Raw genomic sequence first — 23610 nt, 5'->3', positions numbered from 1 at the left:
CAAGACAATTTAAGTGCTAAACATCTGCATACTTTTACTTTTAATAGCTATATATATACTTGTGTGTGTGTTTTAGAAGGAAATATAACTAGCATATCGCATGCATGATTTCAGATAAAATTGCTTAAAACTTGTCTTTGAAGAAATATTTAAGAAACGAAGTGACTTGACTTAAAAAAGTTAACGGTACAGATGATGTGCAGACAGGACAAAAATCTGAAGCACATTTCTCAATTCCATTCCCTGATCTGTTTGCAGGTTTGAACTGATTAATTCAGGAAATGTGCAGCTGGAATTCAGCTGGATCTCAGAAGAGACGGCAAAGGCTGTCAGCTTTGCAATGCCAGATAACCAAGGTAAATGCGGTGACGGGTAAAACCCAGGGCTTGAACTGGGTCCCCAGTTAGTACAAGAGCCTTGTTCATGGAGAAGCAAGCACTGCTCCAACGGCCCCCTAAGAAGCAAAGGAGAAGCAGAACAGAGGCCTCCTGGCATCTGCAGAGCCAAAAGGGCCTGAGAAACTCAAGAGCTGAGATCTGCCTTCCTGGGGCCCACACAGATCCCTAGGCATCTTTTCTTTTAGATCTTAACCTTCTAGAAGATTACAGACTCTTGGAGAAACTGATAAAAGCTATGAACTGTCTCCCCAGGAAAATACACACCCATACCCAACTTGCACTTTAAAAAGATCCCAACACTTAGTGGGCAATTATCCGTTAATTCTCTTTCAACTTGGAGATTCCCAGACCTTGCTAATGAGCCCTTTTCCATGGGCCCCCAGATTATGAACCCCTACTTTAAAGCAATGATTCTCCGAACATTATGTTCACAGCCCATTATTCTTGAGGCACATGACCCACAGACATCTACTTGACCCACCCCCTTGAGCCAAAAGGAAACAAACATGAAAACTTGATGTAATCAATGGAAGTATTTTTCATGAGTCTCGTGTGAGAGATGGGAGCCCATTCTTTGGGCCCCGGGGCCCAAAGTATACCTGCTAGCAGAGGTGAGCCCACAGAGGGTGCCCAGGGCCTGTGAGTGGGCTGCCTTACACCTGCCCTCCCACTGCAGGTGCAGAATATCACTGGCGCTCTATCTGCCCCCAGGTTTCTCCCAAAATGACCAGCTTAGCCAGGGCACGCTGCACACGGGCAGCACCCTGGATGGTGCCATGGACCATTGGAACAAAGCTTCCCTGCCACCCTTCTCTGTGGAGCCCGTCTCGGGCATGGTGCCCGTGGGGAAGACTCAGAAGCTCAAAGTGAAATTCTCCCCAATGGAGGCTGGAGACTTCGAGAGCCATCTTTTCTGCCAGTAAGGAGATGATCTCCCAGCACAAAGCGCTGCAGCTCCTAGCCCCTCTTCTGTCCCACCACGCCCACCGTTCTTTCCAGCCCCAGACCCCTCCTCAGCCCCACGTTGCCACATTTCCCTTTGGAGAACAAGGAGAATCCAGTCTTTGGTATAGCTCGTCAACCCTCTGTAGACCCTGCCTCCCGCCCACCTCCCCTTCCCAGCCACGTACAGGATTCCTCTGGGCAACAGGATGGTGGGCAGCCAGCTGGGTTCCAGTGCTGGGGCAAGTGTGAACTTGGGAAAGCTTTCTTGTACCTTTTCTGAGACTCAGTTTCCTCCTATGTAAAATGCAAATGACAATACCCACCTTGTAGAGTTGTGAAGACTAAATGAGCTAATTCAAGTGAAGAGCTTAAAACAGTGCCTGGCACGCAATAAGTACGATAAACATTAGGTGGTGGTGGCGATGGAGGAGGTGGACCTGGTACATAGTAAGCGAGGGACAGATGGGGCCCAGGTCCAGTTAGAGGAGAGTCAATCCAGTAACATCTGGCAACAAAAGTCCCTGATGTGGTACCCACTCCCCGGCCAGCTCCATGGAGAACACCTACCTTAGAGGAAGTCTGTGATCCATGGCATGGGGTGGCAGAGACCTATGTAAACAATAAGACCTATAGAAACCCTGCAATCACACTGCAGGGACCTTTCCCACACCTGGGCCACCTAAGCTTGGTGCTGGGGCTCGAGGTCTGCTCACAACTAGTGTACTTTCTCCAAGGAGCTCAGGGTAGTTTTGTAAGGATGTCTGAGTCCTTTTTCGTATCCCACTAGATGCCTATGAAAGAGCCCAGAGGGAAAGACTCTGTGCTGACCTTATAGCAGGGAGGTTTTCTCACCATTGGCAAAGGAAATAACATGAGGCCATAGTAAGATACACAGAAGGAACCAGAATTCAGGCCCCTCATACTCTGCCCATTCATGCATCCATCCACTCCACAACTAATTAGTGACCACTTACTATGTATCATGTACTGTTCAAGGCACTGAGGTTGTATTGTTGACCGAGACAGACCCAGCCTCTGCTCTCATGGAGCTCACATTCTGGTGGGTGGCATATTCATTTCCAACCACGAAAGCAAAAATCGATTAAAAAGTTAAAAATAGACCAAAATAACCTTATCCTCTCAGGATTCCTAACCTGCCACCTGGAGAGCAAGGCCCAGTCCTGTCAGCAAAAGGGCGGAGCTCCCTGCCCTTCTGCCATTTTGACCTGAAAGACTCGGACTACATCAGCGGTCATCGGCGCAACCCAGCTCTCCGAGGGCCTAGTGGTGGGGCTCTGGATCCAAACACCCGGGTGATTGAGTTCACCAGCATGGGCATAGGAGGGAAGAATCTCCGGTGAGTCATTTAGGTTTGCACTAGTTGAGTTCATATCCGTCAGTCCTTCTAAAAACTCAGAGGAGGCATTCAGAGTAGCAAGCTAGACTGACACGTAGAAGCACGCTTGCTATCCTGGGGTTTGACTTTAGAGAACTGCCTCCGTGAGGAAGCTGACTTCTGTCTCCCTAGTTTTGACACTCTGGAAAACTTGGAAGACATAAAAATAAGATCCCTGACCACTGCCTTGACCACAGAGGATCACTGGGACAGAAGAGCCCTTGGTGTCATTATTATTCCAAAATCCAGAACTCTAGCCACACTTGGGATCCCCAAGTGAGATGCAGTTTTTGTTTCTGCAGTAACGAAGTGCTCAGAACGGTTCTGATTCCCACATAAAGGAAGTATGCTAGGGAACAGTCTAGAAAAATTCCTCTTAATCCTCAAGCCCCTCTCTCACTCTCTGCTATCGATTCTTCCCCCCCTCGGCCAGGACTTTTACAATACTGAACCCGACCAATAGCACCTACTCCTTCTGCTGGGTCTCTGAAGAAATTGAAAGTCTCCAGAACCCTCCAGCCTTCATATGCCTTACAGAAAAGGGCCTCATCCTCCCTGAAAAGAAAGCTGAGGTGTGTATGAATGGGGACCGCTTGACCCAGGACTTTATTAACTCTATGCCCCTCTGCATAGCAGGTCTGCGGTAGAGCATGGGTACAGTTAGGGAGAACAGCCTAAGGGTGTGTCCATCAACAAGTGTTTCTTGAGTGGCTACTCTATGTGTTAGGCAGTCCTCATGGACAAGACAAACCCGAGCTCTCTTGGTAGGCCATGGAGAAACAGAAGTTTTAAAAATTGAGATTATTAAAGCAAGGTAAGGAGAGTTGGACACCAATGCCTGGGGACTCTACTAGGACTCATACAAGAATAAGAAGTAAAGAGTTATTTTTGTCCAAGGGACTGACAGCAATGAAAGGACACAGATGTATTTTTACTTGGTCAGGCCAAAGGGCAAAACAGAAAAGTGGAGTCATGTTCCATGGTTTAGTCCTAATGTCCACACAGTGATTTAGAGCAGAGGGACAGACTTAAAGAAATACGAACTTGCTGGCCAAAACAGATCCGTGGGCCCTATGTCCTGTAAATTCCACAGAGAATCTTGGAGGCAGAAATAAATCCATGAAACGGAAATTCCGAATTCAGTTGCCTTCAGGAAGACCATACAAATGGATGATGCAGGCCAAGGGGACAGTGATAGGGAATGATGGGCACCAGGGCTAGTTGGCCACAGTGCTTCTCTGGAAGGTCACCATACAGAGCAGTGGGCTCAACGTTGCCAGTTCTCCCAGACTTTTCAGAAAAAGCCCAAATTACAAGCTTCTACCTTGAATCTTTCCATTTTCACATGCCCTCCAAAGACATGGCATGAAATATGGCAGCCTAGCCAGCAGAGCCTGTGAGTGGGGTAGACCCCCCTAGAAATACTTGGTGGGCTGGGCCAACAGAGATTGATGTTGCTGGTACAGCTAAACTTACGTGCCCTTACAAAGAGGGTGGAAAGGAAGTGATGACCTGGTGATGTCAGCCAGCGTAACCCCAGGGCTGGCAAGCCTCTAAGGGCACGTGGAGGAGACACACAGGAGTGCCTCTAACTGCTCTGCTACAAACTGCCTTCTCAGATCATCTTCCAGTTCACACCTTTCCATCTGGACATCTCGGAAGCATTCTGGACTTTCTTAATCCCCGAACACAACATCACAGTCCCTTTCCTGCTGGTAGGCAAAGCCACTGACCCTCTCATCAATCTGGACAAGTCACATCTCAACTTCAGTTGTCTCCTCATTGGTAAGGCTGCCCTGTTGGTTTATATTTAGAATTGGCATGACCTGTGGGGGAGGGGCGTGGGACCAGCCCAGCAATGTGCTGCAGGAGCAGACATGGGTGGGGAGCTTTTCCTGGTGCCTTCCAGAAGCATATCAGAGGGCCTCTATCACTATTCACAAGGCCACAAAATACTCAACCTCTCAATCTAATTTCCATCAAGTGTCTTCTAAACCCACACACCAATAACCTAAGGAAATTTAGGAGGCTTGCTGCAGAGCCTACTTGGAAGATTCCTTTGGGGCCTGGACTGACGATGTTTATTTCCAGATCCTCATGTCAGCCCCATCCTGCTTGCATGTGCCCCCAGATTATGGCTGTATCTGTTTGCTGCTTGTTCTGTGCCAAAGTGATCACATTTCTCTGCCACCCTTTCACACTTTTATCCAGCTCAACAAATATTACTGAGCCCCCTGTATGAGCCAGGCACTCTTCTGTGAGCTGGGAATGCGATGGACAAAGCCCAAGTCCCGACCGTCATGATGGTTACATTCTAGTAGCAGGAAGCAGACTACCAAAACATGAAAAAGCAAAATGTATAGCATGTCAGATGTTGATAAGTGTTCCAGAGAAGAATAAAGCAGGGTAGGGGAATAAGGAATGCTAGTGGGCAGTGGGAAGGTGACATTTGAGGTGAGACTTGAAGGACATAAAGGAAGTGATTAGCAAGTCCCTTATAACACTGTGAATCTATCACATGGATGTGATCTTTTGTGTGTGTGTGTGTGTGTAAAATACAACTAAAGCCAGAGGATTTTTTAGTAATTCATTAGATTTTATTATTTATAAAAGTAATATTCTTTATGTGTCAATCAATGTGGTGTTGTATAAGGAAAAATGTAATAATCATCCCCCCCATTCTATCTCATCCTTTCCTTTCTGTCAAAGGAAACCAGTGTTAACAATATGATGTGTCTTACTTCCATACATTTCTTATACTGATACATATAAACAGATAGGAGGAGATTGTGGCATTTAGTAAGGTTTTGAACAAATAAATGAGCAATGTAGCATAAGAATAATAAGAGAAACAGGGTTTAATCTAGGAATGCAGTGATGGTGCATTTCAATATAATTGTTACATCAACAGATTAAAGAACCAGGTGATCATACTGATATATACTGAAAAGTCATTGCTGGGGCTTCCCTGGTGGCGCAGTGGTTGAGAGTCCGCCTGCTAATGCAGGGGACACGGGTTCGTGCCCCGGTCCGGGAAGATCCCACATGCCGCGGAGCAGCTGGGCCCGTGAGCCGTGGCTGCTGAGCCTGCGCGTCCGGGGCCTGTGCTCCGCAACGGGAGAGGCCACAACAGTGAGAGGCCTGCGTACCATAAAAAAAAAAAAAAAAAAAAAAAATCATTGCTAAAATTCAGCAGACATTCTCAATAAAAGCTCTAATAGTAAAATAGGAATAGAGGGAAAAACATAAATAAAGAAGATTAACCAAAATCAAGGGGCAGATATTATCTGGTAATAAACTACTAAAGTCACTTCAATTAAAATCAGGAATTAGGCAAGGATGTTCATTATCACCGTCATTATTGAACCCTTTCTTAGTGATTTTAGCAAATACAGTAAAACAAGAAAATTAAATAATTGACATAAACATTGGGGAAAAAAGAGGCAAAATTATCTCATTATGCTGTTGCTGATGACTTCATACATAGATAACCTCAAGAGACTCCAGAGAAAAGCAAAACTACTAGAATCAACAAGATAATGTAGGAATGGCTGGATGCAAGAGGTGTGCAAAAATCAATGGTTTCTCTTTCTTTTAGCAGTAAGCACCTAGAAACAAACAAAAAAATTCCATTCATAAGACCTATATAATAGCTAAGGATAAATGTAACGAGAAAAGTACAGGACCTATATGAATAAAACTATAAAATCTTATTAAAATGCCCCCAAACAAGATCTGAACATTTGTCAATTCTCCCAAAATTAAATGCAAATTTAATCGAGTTTCAATTAAAGTCCCAACTAGGGTTGTCAGATAAAATACAGGATGCACAGTTAAATCTGAATTTCAGATAACAATGAATAATAGTTCAGAATGCCATGCAATACGCAATATTTGGGACATACTTATACTAAAAAAGTATTTGCTAAATCTGACAACCTTAGTTGCAAAATGATTGGGGTGAGGGGGGAGTTGGAAAAAATGATTCTAAAGTTCATGTGGAAAAATAAATGCTCTACAATAGTCAAGGAAAGTAAGAAAAAGCAAAACAGTGATAGGAGATGTATTAGTCAGGGCCCTGTCAGCACACTCGTGACATACCCAAAGCCTAATTCGAAAGAGTCCGATGCAGGGGTTGTTTGCAGAGATATGGGCAGAGCTGAGGGGCCTACCAGCCCCCATTAACAAAAGCAGGAAGGCATTGGGTCTGAAGGAACAAGGGAGGATCCCAGGAGAGCTGTGACCCAGGCAGAGCAGCCACCCAAGAGGAACAGGCAGTTGATGGGGTAAAGTTCTAGAAGGAAGAGATAGAGTCCCTTTGGGAGGAAGGACCCTTGTAGAGCAAAAAGAAGGAAGAGAGGAGGCCAAAGGCCGAGGAGCTGGGAAGAGGAAGGGAAGGAAGCTGCGGAGCCTCTTCTACGAAGGCTTCCTCGTGCCTCCTGAGGTGGGTCAGGAGCCGGCACGAGGCCTCCCTGAGGGCGGTGTTTCCCTTCCCTCCCCCCGCAGGCAGAGAGGCCAGGGAGACCGTGAAGATCACCAACCAGGAGGAGCAGCGCTTCCATTTTGCCTTCCAGGACACCTCCCGGTATTCTGAAGGTTTCAGCAACAGCTTGGTCGTATGTCCCATGGAAGGCTGGGTGCCACCGCTGTCCAGGTAAACAGAAAGGAAGGCCCCCAGGACTGCACTCGCCCAGCATGGCAGGGTCCCAGGCCCGCCAGCCAGGAGAATCGGTTTCCCTTAGGGCGCCCCATCCCTGAAGTCGCTCCCCACTCTAAAACTTAGACATTACAAGTCCATCTCTCTCCTACTTATTCCCTGTTGTGAATTTTCCTCGTGAATCGTAGAGCACTGAGAGCTTTAAGCTCTTGTTCTCAGTATTTTCTTCTGTTTATATTCTTTTCCTTGCTATCCACTGTGTTTGCAAATCCATGAAGCAGTGGCCTGCCGTGCCTGGCAAATCTTCAAAATTCATCGTGATTTGGAGTTAGGATGCCTTTTCCTCCTAGTGTATAATAGTTTAGTAGTCAAGCTTCTTTAACAGGTTGGTCTAGTTATCTAATCTGCTGTCTTCTTCCCCAACCAGGTTTCCAATTGATATTTTCTTCACACCGAAGCAGGAAGGAGAAGTGAACTTCAATTTGATCTGCAATGTGAAAAAGAAAGCCCACCCTCTGACCTTAAATGTCAAGGCTGAGGGCTACTCTATGAATGTAGAGGTCAAGTGCAAGGACAAGACTGGCACCGCCACTCTCTTGACTCCCAACCAGACCACCACTCTCAACTTCTATGAGGTAAAGATGTGAGAGGGCCTCGCTCTCTCTGTTTCCACACTGGTTGGGAGAAGCAGTACAAGTGAGTAGTAGCTGAATCTCTGTTTCAAATGCCGGGGAGACCAGGAGAACAGAAACATGCCAGGAGCAGCTCCACCCCCAGAATGTGTATGGTTTTGATGTGAAAGCTTATTTTACTCTTCAGAGGGTGGAGAGATGGGAGAGAAGGGGGAAATGCTTGTCTTAAACCTACAGAAGGATGTTTTGCTACCAAGTGAGATCTAAGAATTAAATCCTCATCTCACTCTGCTCACTTAGTAGCTCTTGCTGGACTCTCTGAGCTAATGATACTCGACTCACAAACATCATTTGCCATCACTATTTCCCAAAGGGTATTTTCCCCCAACATGTAGCATATCCTGACCCCACAGCAGGGAACCATGGTTTGCATTCACTCAACATTCAACTCTGTTCTTTCTCAGGTGGAGTTGAATGAACGTGTCCAGTGTGAATTCAGCTTTATCAACACCGGAAAGTTCAACGTCAGCTTCCAGGCAGAGCTATCCGGCCCCAAGTCCCTGCTGCAGTACTTGGAATTTTCACCCATGGATGGCAGTGTGGATGTGGGGCAGAGTGCACACGCCTCCCTGTCTTTCCAGCCATTTAAGAAATGTGTCTTGAAGGGCCTGGAACTCAAAATCAAGGTGAGACCATTTAACATTGTCCAACACTGAACGCATTCACAGCATTCTGTCTTGAGAACTATGTCTGATGGCCACCCTTAGCTGCAAGGAAGGATGGGAAGTCAAGCATGCTTCCCAGGCACATTGGCAGCCAGAGTCCTGCTAATGAGGAGGCCCTGGGAGGCAGATGTTGGGTAAGGACTGGCAGTCTCTGCACACCCCTCCGCCTTCAAGCTGAATCATCGCTGCAGGAGCAAAGCAAGAGCCCATGTTGGGCCCAGTTGCAGAGTAGTCCACCTTGCTTTCCTTAAATAAACATGTAAACTGTTCATCAGAATCTCTGCAGATGGAGCCCTGAGACCTGAATTTTTTTTAAGCACTCGACTGTTTCCCTCCTTCACCTGAGGGCGTAAGGGCCCTTTCCTCTCACTTCTAATCACACTCCACCTGCCATTTCCTTCCCACAGATCAGCCACGGTCCAACATTTTTGTGCAGCATCTCAGGCTGTGCCGTGAGCCCAGCCGTCCATTTCTCCTTCACCAGCTACAACTTTGGGACCTGCTTCATCTACCAAGCTGGGATGCCCCCATACAAACAAATCCTAGTTGTCACCAACAAAGCAGAGACGTCTGTGAGGTAAGCAGACTTCCCAGAGCTTCCAGATGATTCTGCCACTCCTGTGGGTCCTACAGCCTCCACACAGGTGAGGTCCTGCCAGGACAGAAAAGGAAGGATTATGGGAAAGCCTCAAACACAGGTGGGCGTGAATCCTGAGTCTCCTTTCCCCACCGCTAACACTCATACTTGGATAGCCATGAGCTACTCTGCTAAAAAAAAGTCCCCTTCTGGAAATGAGGAGGGCAATGCCGAATGACCTGACAAGAGGTTTGATGGCTTCCGTTTATTTTCCGCATGTAATAGATGTGGGAACTGAGGTTTGGAGAGTTAAAAAGTTAATTTCTCAGGCCAGTGACCTTGCAGTAAAGGGCAGATCTAAACTGAGCCTGAGCCTTCTGATTCAAATCCAGCCTCTCTGTGCCATCCCTGTGTAGAATGTTCCGGTCCAGGTTTCTGGGCCCTATTCCAGATCTAAGAAAACAAAACTGGCCCAGAGACCTATGTTTATTCAAAGTTCTCCAGATTAGTACTCTGCAATTGAACTTTCTTCAATGTCAGAAATGATGTATATCTGCACTGTCCAGTACGGTAGCCTATAGCTGCACGTGGCTGTGGAGCACTTGAAATGTGGCTAGTGCCACTGCAGAACAGAACTTTATTTTATTTTAATTAATTTTAACTTTAAGAGCCACATGTGTCTAGTGGCTACCATATCACACAGCACAGGTCTAGGTTCAAATCCCAGCACTTCCCTAGCTATGTGACCTTGGGCAAAATTTTTAAACTCTCTGTGCCTCTGTCTCCTTGCCTGAAGTGGGGGATAGTCATACCTCCCCATAGGGCTATTAGAAGGATTAAATTAGTTCCTTTAGAGAGAGTACAGTGCCCGGAACATAGGAAATGCTCAGTTTCTTTAATCTGCTGCTACCGTTGTGGCGGTGATGGTGATGATGGTGCTGGTGATGACGATGATGATCCTCCTGAACGTTAACTTACAAGTGTCATGTAATGTTAAATACTAATTTAAAATCTTACCTACCTACACTCCTCCTTGCCCGATTTAATTTAATCTGAGTCTTACTTTGTTTAAGGCGTTACGCTCTATTTTATTGCCTTAGCTAGAGTCCTTCTCTAAGTACCCAGAAGGCAGATGAGGAGGGGCTGTAATGGAGGTCTACGTGCTTCCTACCCACAAGTGAAGGAGGGTGGACGTGATCTTTGAAGGTCCCTTCTAGTTGAGCAATTAGCAATAATAATAATAGCTCACCTTTATGGAATGTTTCCTCTGTGCCCTGTCTAGTGACTGATTTAGTCACTTTATCTCATTTAATCCTCACAACAACTTTATGAGGTAGCCATCACTACCCGCATTTTACAGAGGAGGAAACAGAGACCCAAATGGGCTGAGTAAACTGTTCTCAGGTCACATGGCTAGTTAGGGATAGAGCCCGGATCCACACTCCTGTCTGTCTGACTCTGGACACATACTCCTCCGCACTGTGCTTTACCACCCAGTTACTTCAGGAAGCCCTTTGAAATGTACCTGCTTCCTTCTTATGAAAGGGTACAAAACTGTGAGCTGCATTATCAAGGAAGAGAGGATAAAGAAAGTGAAAAGAGCACTGGGCAAAAGGTCATGAGACTTTGCATTGGAGGCCTGGCTCTGCCAGGATCTCTGGATGTGATCTGGGGGAAGTAACTCGACGGTGCCCAGGAGACCACGGGCTGGATCACTGCTGAAGTCCCTTCCAGCCCTTACATTTGGACTCCAAGACAACTGGGCAGGACATCCAGCAGTGGATCCAGCTCAGAGAAACAAGGGACAAAATCTCCCCTTCTGGGTCAGGCATCCGAGAGCTTACACACCTTCCTCCTGATCTTCTCCAGCTTAGAGTGTTTGTACACCAACACCAACCACCTCGAGGTGAACTTCCAAGTTGATGTGGTGAAGCCAGGAAAGACATTGGAGATTCCCATCATCTTTTATCCTCGAGAAAGTATCAATTATCGAGAACTCATCCCCTTTGAAATCAATGGGCTCTCACAACAAGTAGTTGAAATCAAAGGGAAAGGCACTGACATGAAGGTAAGAGCCAGTTGGGGAGATCCTCGGGCTTGGCCCCCCTCCTTCTTGCCCTTCTTTGCCCGCCTGAGCCCACCTGCCACCCCCTCAAAGTCTCCTGCCCCCAAGCTGCTCTGTCAGGGGGTCAGCCAGTCCCACCAAGGGGTGAATCGTCATATCAGACCCAAGCGAATCACATAGATCTCATTCAATACCAAACTTTACTGTATCAAAGGATACAAGTAATCACAGGAGATCACTGGAGAAACACTCTCTTTCTTGGAGAAGTTTGAGACTATCAGATGCAGCACCCCAAGCATGTCCTTTTCGTCCCACATTAGGGCGTGTAGTGTTTTCAGGTTACGAGGTGAGACTTGTTTTAAGCTCTGTATGCAGACGTACCTTTCAGTTATGGGACATCTTTCCTAAACACCACACAGACTGACATTCTCCAGCCAGCCACACCTCCCAGGATCCTATTTGACTGAGGGCCTTCCTTCTAACCAGGTGCTCCTCATAGGAAGGGAATGGTCCAGTCCTGCTGCTAATCCCTTTCCTCCCAGTGTCTGGTTAACGTTTAAGGTGTCTGTCTGGTGGGAGTATTTGCATTTAATAGGAAGTTTTGGAAAACTGAAGACCTTCCAAGATCCTCGGCAAGGCATGGGACATTTCAGCAACCAAGAGAAAATGGGAGGGGTGTATTCCCGGCAGCCTTCCCATCAAGCCAGAGAGCAACAGGACCAGGCCACCTGGTGTGTCCGCACCTGAGCCCGTGATGGGATCTCTTCTGATGTCATTGATTCATTCGAGTGTTCATTCTTTCACCACTCGTTCAGCACCCATTGTGTCAGGTGCTTTGCAGAAATCCTGCAGAGGAGACTTAAGCATGTTCTCTCACCTCCAGGAGTTCACAGGGAGGGACTGGAGACCCTCGCCTTTGTGCACAAAATGGAAACATATGGGCAGGATAGAAGGAGTGTGTAGGGGAGGGGTGCAGTTTAGTGACTGGTCAAATGACAGTGACCACTGGGTGCTATTCGTGTGGGCCATGTCATCCTGGAGGACAAGGCCCAGCCTGACCTTGGCCTGATCCAGGCCAGCATTTTTTTTTTTTTTTTTTTTGCCGTACGCGGGCCTCTCACTGTTGTGGCCTCTCCCGTTGAGGAGCACAGGCTCCGGATGCGCAGGCTCAGCGGCCATGGCTCACTGGCCCAGCCGCTCTGTGGCATGTGGGATCTTCCCGGACCGGGGCACGAACCCGTGTCCCCTGCATCGGCAGGCGGACTCTCAACCACTGCGCCACCAGGGAAGCCCAGGCCAGCATTTTGATCAGTACTTTAGATGCGGACTTTGAAATGTACCTGCTTCTCCCACCTCCGCTGCCGCCATCACCTCTCACTCCTCAAGGCTCTCTCTCCTGCCCTCTTCCAGTCCGTCTCCACAGAGGAGTGAGCCAGAGCACCCTCCCAAGATACACACTTGATGGGGCCACTCCAGGCTGCACTGGCTTCCCACTTCTCCCAGAAGAAAACCTGACCCCTCTCCAAACTGTCTTCCCGTGTCTCCCCCTCGCTCCCAGCCACGGGCCTAACCAGTCCACTCCCTCCAGCTCAGGGCCTCGCCACAGCGTGTCTCCTCCCTCGGGATCCAGCCCCACACCACCCTGATGCAAACCCACAGGATCCCACCCTTCCTTTAGCTCTCAGTAGGAACATGCCTTCCTCAGGGAAGCCTCCCTCACCCCCAGGCTGGCTCAGCCCCTTGTACCCTGAGCTTTTCCTTCCTAACATCTCTGAACCCAGCCATAATTATGTGATTGTGCAACAAGTTGTTTAGTGGGCATTTTAAGCACATAAATGTTTGTTGAGTGGGCAAATGCCCATCCAATGTGAAGAATGAGGGACACAGAAAGAGAGGGACCCAGCCTTGCCTCACCAGGGTACACGTATCGTATTTCTTTTTCTCATTAACTGATGAACCCTCCTTCCCTGCCCTCTTTCTTATCCCACAGATTTTAGTCCTCGATCCAGCCAATAAGATTGTGAAGTTAGGAGCTGTCCTGCCTGGACAGGTGGTGAAGAAAACGATTTCCGTCATGAACAACAGTCAAGCCCAGCTCACATTTAACCTGTCAGCGCTGTTCTCGATTCCAGAACTCCAGGAACCCAAGGTTGGTGCTCGGGCCCCTAGTGGCATCTTCACGCCCCATCCCTCCCCCCACCCCCAACCCCGATGACAGGGATGACCGTGGTAGCAACACTGACACCTCACGGTTCTCGTGCACCTTCAGTGTGCCAGGCAGTCCTGAGAGCTCTTCCTGTGCTGCCTCTGGTCATCTTCACAGAAACAGTGTAGGGTGGTGCTTCTATTATTCTCATTTTACATGTAAGGAAACCAAGGCTTGGAGAGGCTACATGCCTCTAGAGGGCAACAGTGATGTAGAAAGAGAACTGCCCTTGATGGATTCAGAAGATCTGGGCTCTAATGAATATACGTATATCATCACAGCAGAAAATTTGAAAAATACAGAAAATCACAAAGCAGAACATTTCACCTATAATCGCATACCCAGAAATAATCACTTAACATTTTGGTACCTATCTTTCCCCTGTTTTTCCTATACATTTTTTAAATAAAACATTAATGTTCAGATTGTTTTGAAACCTGCTTATCCCAACTTGAAATAGCTCCTAAACATTCAGTATCATTTGTTCCTCTGTATCTCCATTATGCAGATGGACCAATCCTCTGTTTCTGCTCATTTCAGGTGTTCCTGATTTTTTATTTTATAAGCAGCATTGTAATATCCATGTAAACAAAACTCTTTGTGAATCCATGGCTCTCTGCTTAATACATACTCCTAGGAGTGGGCTTCTTGGACCAAAAGGAAGAGTATGTTTCGATATACATCACTCATCTGCCCCCAAAAGCTTGTCCCTCTTTACACTTCAATCCGCTGTGTGAAAGAAGCATGCTTGTTGCCAAATCCATGTCCTCGAGCTCCCTAAATAGAGAAGCTACAGTCCTGGCTGTGGTCTACCCATCTCACAGTGTTTGGGTGGCCCTTTGAAAATGGACCAGGTGTATTTCGTTTTGAGGGCAGACTATATCCATTCCTTCATTCAATTCATTCTTACATTTACTCAGTAAATCCGTGCTACATGCTGGAAATATAAAGGTGTGCCTTAGTCAGCTTGGGCTGCCATAACAAAACACCACAGACTGAGTGGCTTAAACAACAGACATTTATTTTCTTACAGTTCTGGAGGCTGGAAGTCTGACAGGGTGCCAACATAGTCAGTTTCTGGTGAGGACGCTCCTCCTGGCTTGCAGACGACCACCTTCTTACTGTGTCCCCACATGTCAGAGAGACAGCAAGCTCCACCTCTCCGGTGTCCCTTTTTATAAGGGCGCTAATCTCATCATTAGGGTCCCACTCTCATGACCTCATTCTAAGCCTAATTACCTCCCAAAGGCCCCATCTCCAAATACTACTCACATATGGACTTGGGGGGACACAATTCAGTCCATAGTAAGGTGAATATGACATAGACTTTGGTCTGGTGGAGTTCACAATCTTTTGGGGTCACAGACACATGAACAGGCCCAGGAAAGCCTAGAAGCTGCAGAAGCAGGGTGTGATTCAGGACCAGGGCTGCTCAGAGGAGGGCTCGGTGGGCTACAGAAGGCCTCACCTTCTCGGTGGAGAGAGGTCTGAACTGAGTTTTACAGGATGAAGAGGTATCTCCCAGGCAGACAGGTTGAGGAGGAGTGTTTCTGGCAGACAAGATTATACAGGCTCAAAGGGATTGATGCTTTTGGAATCCTAGGTGTGATTCAATGTGGTAGGAGTGTTGTGGACCGTCTGAGGATTGCAGGATACAGGAACACCGGCTGTGAGAGGTCAACCAAAGCAGGACACCCAGTGGGCATCTCGTCCCCGGACCCCACATCACCCACTTTGCCATCCAGAGAAAGAGGGAAAACTTGCTGCTTCCCTTTCCTCATTAATCCAAAGTAAAGTCCTCATTCCAGTGGGTCAGGGCCCCTCACAGTTCGGCTGCACCAGTTCTGCCTCTTGAGGTGCTGAGACAAACGCTGCCAGAATGGCCTGAACCAGCACTGTCACCCCGGGAGGTCACTTCCATCATTGTGTTTTGAGAAATCTCTAAGGTCACTTTCCTATTGTGATTCTCAGCCATTATGTCACTCCCCCACCCACCCACCCCTCCCTGCCCGCCACAGTCCACTTCCTGGTGACTGCTCAGCACTCCGTACCAAAGGGAGCTCGAGGATGAAAAGGGCTTGACTTCCTTCAAGCTGATTTTGATTTGATTTTTACCAGGACCAAGGGGAGAGAGCAGCCCCTTATATTCAAGTTCTAACAGTGGTTCTCAAACTTCAGAACACATGAGTCCCCAGATGCAAGTTCCAAGCTCTCCCAAGGTGACTGGTTCTCTTGGGCTGGGGCAGGACCCAAGAGTCTACCTTTTAACCAGCACACTGGGAAATGTGATGCAGGGAGCCCAGGGAGCGCACCTTGAAAACCACCAGAGCGCTGAGTCTTTTCTACTTGCTCTTACTGTTTCCTCCACCGGAGAACAGGGGTTATTTGCAAGGGGTTGGAAAGAGAATTAACACTGATTGAATGCCTGTTACGTGCCACACATTTTGTACGGCGATCTGGATCTTCACCGTAGAGTAAATCACAGAAAGTTTCAGTAACTCACCACAGGTGACATAGCTGGTGAGAGAGCAGAATGATATTACACCTGGCCTGATACGGTCCCAGCAGCATGACCCCCAGAAATGGAGCCTCAGGGGCACCCGACCCTCAGCTGCTGAGACTCGTTGTCATTTTATCCAGGTCATCACCTTGACACCATTCAGCAACATCACTCTGAAACCCAAAGAGGTCCGGAAGCTGGAAGTCAACTTCGCCCCGAAGAAGCGTGTCCCTCCCTTCTCCGAAGAGGTGTTCATGGAGTGCCTGGGGCTCCTGCGGCCCCTCTTCCTCCTCAGCGGCTGCTGCCAGGCCCTGGAGATCTCCCTGGACCAGGAACATCTTCCCTTCGGACCAGTCGTGTGTCAGACACAAGCCACGCGTCGCGTCCTCATGTTGAACACGGGCGATGTGGGTGCGAGGTAGGAGAGCCCTCTGGGCCTGGATTCCCAGGACCCTCTAAAGTGGTTAATACATTGTTCCCATTGCACAGATGAAGTTGAGGCTCAAAGTGGTTATATGACTTGCCAGCAGGGACCCACCCAGGCACTACTTGGGGAATGCTGCCATAGCCGTGCCCGCTGCGCACCACACACCTGCAGGGGGCACCCTTCACACCGACCTCAGTTGAACAGTGCCCTGAGGCTGTGGTATGGCAGCCTTGGCACTGGAATCACTGGTCTGCACCATCCACCCTCTGTCTCCTACCTGGACCAAGTGCCAGACCACAGAAGGGGTGACCACACAGAGCCATTGGATCCCAGGGCCACCAAGAATAGGGGCAACTCTCATGTGAAGGGATCATCTCCACCCCCCTGATCAGACCTGAGAGGCAGTGCAGGGAGCGGTTATGGCCACAGTCTCAGGAGGGTTCCAGTCCTGGCCTGGCCACATCCTAGCTGTGTGACCTCGGGTACATGTGTAAGCGTGTTCATGCACGTGCCCCCCAGTGTGCCACTTCCCACCCTGCTCAGCCCCAAGGGAGAGCCTAGAGATCCCACCCAGGAATGACCTGGCCTTTGTCCCACCTGCCTCTGCTTTGCCCAGTAGTCTTCCTCCTCTCAGGCCCCAGGGAGTGCACGAGGGGATGAACCTCCCAGCTAAAAGCACAGGCAGAATCTCTTGTCTCAGCAGGATTGAGGACACCCCAAGGATATTAGTAAACTACTTTGTGTGCTTTTGTCTTGGAAAAGGTTTAAATGGGATGCCAGACACTTGGAGCCTCATTTCTCCATCAGCCCGGAAGAGGGCTATATCACCGCGGGCATGGAGGTTTCTTTCGCAGTGACTTACCAGCCTACTGAGGTGGGCGAGGGGACCCTCCATAAAAACGTGCCCTGCCTCATCCAGGGCGGCAGTCCTCTGAGCCTAGCCCTGTCTGGAGTCTGCGTGGGACCGCCTTCGGTAAAAGAGGTCAGTAGGTGCTGCCCACAGACGGGCCAGTGGCCAGAGTGGGCCCAGCAAGCCCCACAGGAGAACTCAGTCAGGCCTTCTAGGAGCAAGTGGCCCTGTTCAAACAGTCCTTGGTGCCCACATCAAACATGTAGACCTGCTCCCTCCCACCACAGGGCCTTCGCACATGCTGTTCCCACCGCTGATATATTCATTTCCCCCTCTCCATCTAGTTAATTCCTATTTATTCTTCAGCTCTCAACTCAAGCATCTCATTCTCAGGGAAAGTTGTATTGACATCTCTGGCTAGATCAAATTCTGTCATAAGCTCTGTAAGTAAGGGGTGAACACCTTTCACTTTCTCTATGGTTAGAAAATGGGCTTGGGTTAATCCTCTGCTAGCCCTGTTCCTGGAAACCTAACAGTGGAAACCTGATAGTTCCTGGCAACACTGCTTATGGTCATAGACACCTGATCTCCATCTCCTGTTGTTTCAACAGTGTTATATAAATGGAATCATGCAATATGCTATAAATGTGTATGTACAAGTCTTGGCAAGAATATATGCTTTCATTTTCTTGGATAAGTATGTAAGAGTGGAATGGCTGGGTCATAGGTTAGGTATATGTTTACCTTTTTAAGAACCTACCAAATTGTTTTCCAAAGTGGTTGTGTCATCTTACATTCCCATCAGCCACGTCTGACATTTCCACTGTGCCACATCCCTGCCAATACTTGATATGGTCAGTTTTTTAAAATTTTAGTCGTTCTAACAGGTACGTGGTGAATGTCTCATTGTGGTTTTTAATTTGCATTTTCCTAGTGACTAATGATGTTAAGCATCTTTTCAGGTACTTATTTGCCATCCATATATCTTCTTTGTTGAAGTGTCTGTTCAGATCTTCTATTTTTATTTGGGTTGTTTGTTTTCTTACTATTGAGTTTTGAGAGCTCTCTGTATATCCAGGACACAAGTTTTAAATTTAGACCTTCAGTCTGTTTAGAGTTCATTTTTGTATGTAGTGTAAGACATGAATCAAAATTCATTTTTTTGTACATGGATATCCAGTTGTTCCAGCAGCATTTATTTAATTGATTATCCTTTCTCCACTGAACTGCCTTTGTACTTTGGTCAGAAACCAATTGATAATATATGTGTGGGTCTCTTGCTAAACTCTATTCTTGTCCCACTGGTGATCTCTTTGACTCTCTTCACACCAATGCGACATTATCCACGTTGCTAAGCTCAATGGCTAGTTCTCACCGCTCATCTTACTTGACCTGTCGATAGCATTTGACACCTTGAACAAGCCCCTCCTCTTTCACGCACTTCCTTCGTTACATGGCCTCCAGGGTACCACCCTCTCCTGGTTTTCCTCCCACCTTATTAGCTGCTTCTTCTCGTCTCCTCTTCTGATTTTTCTTAACATTGGAACATGCCAGTCAGGAATTAGTCCTGAAATTCCTTCTTTTTTCCCTAAATACACTTACTTCTTGATAATTTCATGCAGTTTCTGGGCCTGAAAAAAACATTGCTATACTGACAACAGCCAAATATATATATATCTATATATCTACAGATATAGATATAGATATCTATATATATATATGGCTTGAACCTTTCCTTGAACTCCAGATTTGTAAATTCCACTGCCTGCTTAAGGTGCCTGTTTTCTTCCAGGTGGTGAATTTCACCTGCCAGGTACGCTCCAAGCACATACAGACCATCATGCTTTCAAACCGCACCAACCAAACCTGGAATCTGCACCCCATCTTTGAAGGCGAGCACTGGGAGGGGCCCGAGTTCATCACCCTGGAGCCCCATCAGCAAAACAAGCCCTATGAGATTACCTACCGGCCCCGCACCTTGAATGTGGAGAACCGCAAGCATCAGGTAGGTTGAGCCCCACCTCCCCCACTGTTTTCCTGGCATGGTTGGAGGGAGGAGTTGTGTGAGAGAGAATGTTAAGACAAGAGGGGACCCCACAAATGATATTGGATCCACGAGGAATCATGTCCAAAGCTTATCAAGTCCAAAACTTTCCTTTTCGTCCGTGTATTTTCATGTTGAGGGGATTCTCTTGGAACCAGGGGCTCAGTTCTAAAACGGAGTCCTCAACTAAGCATCGAGCAATTAATACTTAGTTTAAGTGAACAGATAGCATCGTAGTGACTGTAATAAAAATCAAAAAAAGACAAGAAGCCACAGTCTTCCACCTCCCCTCCCCAAAAAGCACTGTTTTCTTCTGTCTTCGCTACCAATCCTTATTCAAATACAGCCATAGCCGCCATCACAGCATCCTCAGTTTTGCCTCCTGTTTACTTTTACTTTACATTATATCATGAGCATTTTTCTATTTAACTATGTAATCTTTGTGATAATCATTTTTAACAACTGACTAATATTTCATTGAATGACAGTTCCATAATTTATTTAACATTCCCAGTTATTGGATGTTTAAGTTATCTCTAAATTTTCATCAATATAAGTAGTTCTAATATACACGTGTATGTATATATGTAACTTTTTCTGCTGCAGGGGTTTTTCTTCGGTGAGTTTCTTGGGATGGGATCCCTGGTTCAAATACATGAACATTTTTATGACTCTGGGGAACATATTCCTAAGCTGCTTTCCAAAAGTGTTATGCTTATTTGCAGAGCCTCCATTAATCCTGTGCTACCGCCATGCCTGAGAGGTGGCTAATAAAGGACCCTCTGTGTCATTCTGACCACATTTCTTCTTCTCTTAGGGCACCCTCTTCTTCCCCCTCCCAGATGGGACCGGCTGGCTGTATGAACTGCATGGGACTTCCGAGCTCCCCAAAGCCGTGGCCAATATCTACCGTGAAGTGCCATGTAAGATGCCCTACACTGAGCTCCTGCAAATCACCAACTGGCTGAACAAGCCCCAGAGGTGAGGGAGTGGGGGAGATGGGGGGAGGACTCGCACCGTCGAGCCTAGCCCCTCCCCTGGTCAGGGCCCCTAGAGGACAGTGGGGGCTAAAGAGTCAAAGTTCTGTGCTGTGGCCAGGCATTGCTTAACTGAGTCCCAGAGAGAGTCTCCTGTTCAGCACTCTCTATGAGCAGCTGATAACTTGAAAATCTCCTAGAACAAAACCTGGCCCAAAATAAGTGCTCAGTAAATGTTAGCTGTCATTATTATTATCAAAACGATAATTATTGAAAGCCCTGTCTTATCACCTAAGCCACTGGCCAGAGAAGGACGTCCCTTGGATCTTGTAGTTGCAGTGAGAGTGGAGGAGAACAGAAGACCTAGAGGAGCTTGAGGCCAACCAGCCTGGTCCCCTTCTTTTATGGAAAAGAAGCCAAAGGCTGGGAGAAGAGAACTGCCTGCTCAGCATAGTGGATGAAGGCCCAGACCCCAGCTGAAATGCTAGTTCTGCCAATAACTAGGCATTGTTAACCGAGCTGTCATCTTCCTTCTCTCAGCCTCAGTTTCTTCCCTAGTAAGATGGAGAGGATAACGCGAGGTACCTCCGACAGGCACCGTGAGGACTAACAGCCTGTAATGTAACACGTGTGGTGCACCGACTCAGTTCTGGCACAGAATAGGCAGTTAGTAAATGGTAGTTACTGTTATTGTTAGTGACAGAGTGGAGACTAGAACCCTGGACCCGTGTGCTTTCCATGAAATCAAGAGTGGAGATGGCACCTTGCCTTCTTCCCTTTGGGCAAACTGTCTCATTTTGTCTGTCCTCTCTTCTTGCACCCCTGTGCTCCCCCAGATTCCGGGTCATTGTGGAAATGTTGAAACCGGAGAAGCCCGACCTAAGTGTCACCTTAAAGGGCCTTGATTACATTGATGTGCTGTCTGCCTCCAAGAAAGACTACAAGCTGAACTTCTTTTCCCACAAGGAGGGACTGTACACAGCAAAGGTATCCACATGTTAAAGGCACTGCCCTGGGACCCCGGAGGTTTGACCTGAGGCTGATGATCCCCGTGTTGGGAGTGAAGATGCCCTCTCACAGCCAGCATAGCGTTATCCTGTTAGGCTGACCATTTAGAGGGACCAGGCAAAGGCATTCAGGATTCCCAAACTCTTCAAGATGAGACCAGATTGCAGGGCTAGCCAGCCAACGTGTAGGTCCATTCCAAGCCTTCAAGGTGGCAGAATCTTGAAAATCTTTAAGCAGTAGGTAACAATGGACCAGCAAACACCAGACCACAAAAATAATAACAAAAGATCCCTTTTCTGAGGGCTTACAGAGTGTCCAGCATCATGCTGAGCCCTTGACACAGCTAGTAACATCAGAGCCAGGATTCAACTTAGAGCCATCGACTCTAAGACTCCTCAGGGTCTTTCACACATGAGCTGTTTGTCCTAATTCATTCGTCAATGGAACAAGCATCTCTTGAGCACATGCGCCATATGCTATATACTATGTGCTGGTAATGCAGCGATGATCAAAAATAGGCACAGTCTCTGTTCTCCTGGAGCACACAGTCCAGTGGAGGGAGATGGACATTCATCAAATAATTGCACTATGAATGCATAATTATAAAATGGCCTAAGTGCTGTAAAGAAACGGAGCATATGGGTCAGCGGCTCACTGAGATGTCAGGGCTGAAGAGAATTACAGAGGAAGTATCCACTTACAGGTGGTACTTGAAGCCAAGATGGAGGATGGAACCACCTAGGGAAAGATTTTAAGGTGAAACAAATGGCATGTGAGCGCAAAGAAATGTCAAGAATACAAGGAAATAATGACAAGTACCGGCACGGGTGTGGGCACGGGTGTGGGCACGGGTGTGGGCACGGGGGGGTGGGCACGGGGTGGACACGGGTGTGGGCACGGGGGGGTGGGCACGGGTGTGGACACGGGTGTGGGCACGGGGGTGGACACGGGTGTGGGCACGGGGTGGGCACGGAGGTGGGCACGGGGGTGGGCACGGGTGTGGGCACGGGGGGGTGGGCACGGGGTGGACACGGGTGTGGGCACGGGGGTGGGCACGGGGGTGGACACGGGTGTGGGCACGGGGTGGGCACGGAGGTGGGCACGGGGGTGGGCACGGGTGTGGGCACAGGGTGTGGGCACGGGGGGGTGGACACGGGTGTGGGCACGGGGTGGGCACGGGGTGGACACGGGGGTGGACACGGGGGTGGACACGGGGTGGGCACGGGGTGGACACGGGTGTGGGCACGGGTGTGGGCACGGGTGTGGACACGGGGTGGGCACGGGGGTGGGCACGGGGGGGTGGACACGGGGTGGACACGGGGTGGGCACGGGGGTGGACACGGGGTGGGCACGGGGTGGGCACGGGTGTGGACACGGGGTGGGCACGGGTGTGGGCACGGGTGTGGGCACGGGGTGGGCACGGGGGTGCAGAACCTGAATCCTTCACGCAGTGCTGGTGGGGGTGTAAGCAGCGCAGCTGCTCTAGAAGACAGGCAGGCAGTTCCCCAAATGGATACACATAGAGTTACCATAGAATTCAGCCATTCATACCCCAAGTAGGTGAAGACATATGTCCACACGAAAACCTGTACATAAATGTTCATGGCATCATGATTCATAAAAGCCAAAAAATGGAAACAACCTAAATGTCCATCAACTAGTGAACGGATAAATACAATGGAATCGTATTTGGCAATAAAAAGTAATGGGAACAAAGTACTGATTCACGCAACACTGAAATGAACGCCGAAAACGTTATGCTAAGTGAACGAAGTCAGTCACAAATGGCCACATAGTATATGATTTTGTTGAAATGAAATGTCCAGAATAGGCAAATCTATAGGAACAGAAAGCAGACTAGTGGTGCGTAGGACTATAAGGGATGGATTAGGGGGAAGTAGGAATGATTGTTACTGGGGACAGGGCTTCTTTTGGGGGTGGTGAAAATGTTCTAAAATTGAGCGTGGGGATGGTTGGATCACTTTGTGAATATATTTAAAAAGCACTAAATTGTACACTTTAAATGGGTGAATTGTATAGCATGTGAATTGTATCTCAGTAAAGCTGAAAGGAAATATGAGACATAAAATATATATCAAGAAGTTCTAATACCCATCTAATAGGAGCTCCCAAAACAGAAACACAAGATAACAAAAGGAAGAAAATACTCTATGAAATAACTGAAGAAAAAAGTGTCCAGAAC

The 23610-nt window shown here is 47.9% G+C and overlaps 1 protein-coding gene across 1 annotated transcript in view; it reads left to right on the top strand.

The window, feature by feature from the left end:
- HYDIN (HYDIN axonemal central pair apparatus protein) overlaps window positions 1-23610 on the top strand; it is a 437603-nt gene that overhangs the window by 399479 nt on the left and 14514 nt on the right. The window contains exons 69-84 of the mRNA XM_082606776.1: window positions 259-356; window positions 1110-1317; window positions 2488-2700; window positions 3173-3311; window positions 4359-4524; window positions 7246-7393; window positions 7824-8031; window positions 8493-8714; window positions 9161-9330; window positions 11200-11398; window positions 13386-13544; window positions 16242-16519; window positions 17291-17510; window positions 19171-19383; window positions 20240-20403; window positions 21236-21386. Of these exons, the coding sequence (XP_082462902.1) occupies window positions 259-356; window positions 1110-1317; window positions 2488-2700; window positions 3173-3311; window positions 4359-4524; window positions 7246-7393; window positions 7824-8031; window positions 8493-8714; window positions 9161-9330; window positions 11200-11398; window positions 13386-13544; window positions 16242-16519; window positions 17291-17510; window positions 19171-19383; window positions 20240-20403; window positions 21236-21386 (2956 nt within the window). The remainder of the gene's footprint in view (window positions 1-258; window positions 357-1109; window positions 1318-2487; window positions 2701-3172; window positions 3312-4358; window positions 4525-7245; window positions 7394-7823; window positions 8032-8492; window positions 8715-9160; window positions 9331-11199; window positions 11399-13385; window positions 13545-16241; window positions 16520-17290; window positions 17511-19170; window positions 19384-20239; window positions 20404-21235; window positions 21387-23610) is intronic.

Source organism: Mesoplodon mirus, assembly GCF_964341445.2.
Source record: "Mesoplodon mirus genome assembly, chromosome: 19".
Classification (NCBI taxonomy): domain Eukaryota; kingdom Metazoa; phylum Chordata; class Mammalia; order Artiodactyla; family Ziphiidae; genus Mesoplodon; species Mesoplodon mirus.
The sequence above is the reverse complement of the archived record's forward strand: the minus strand, read 5'-3'. Positions and strand labels throughout refer to the sequence as shown.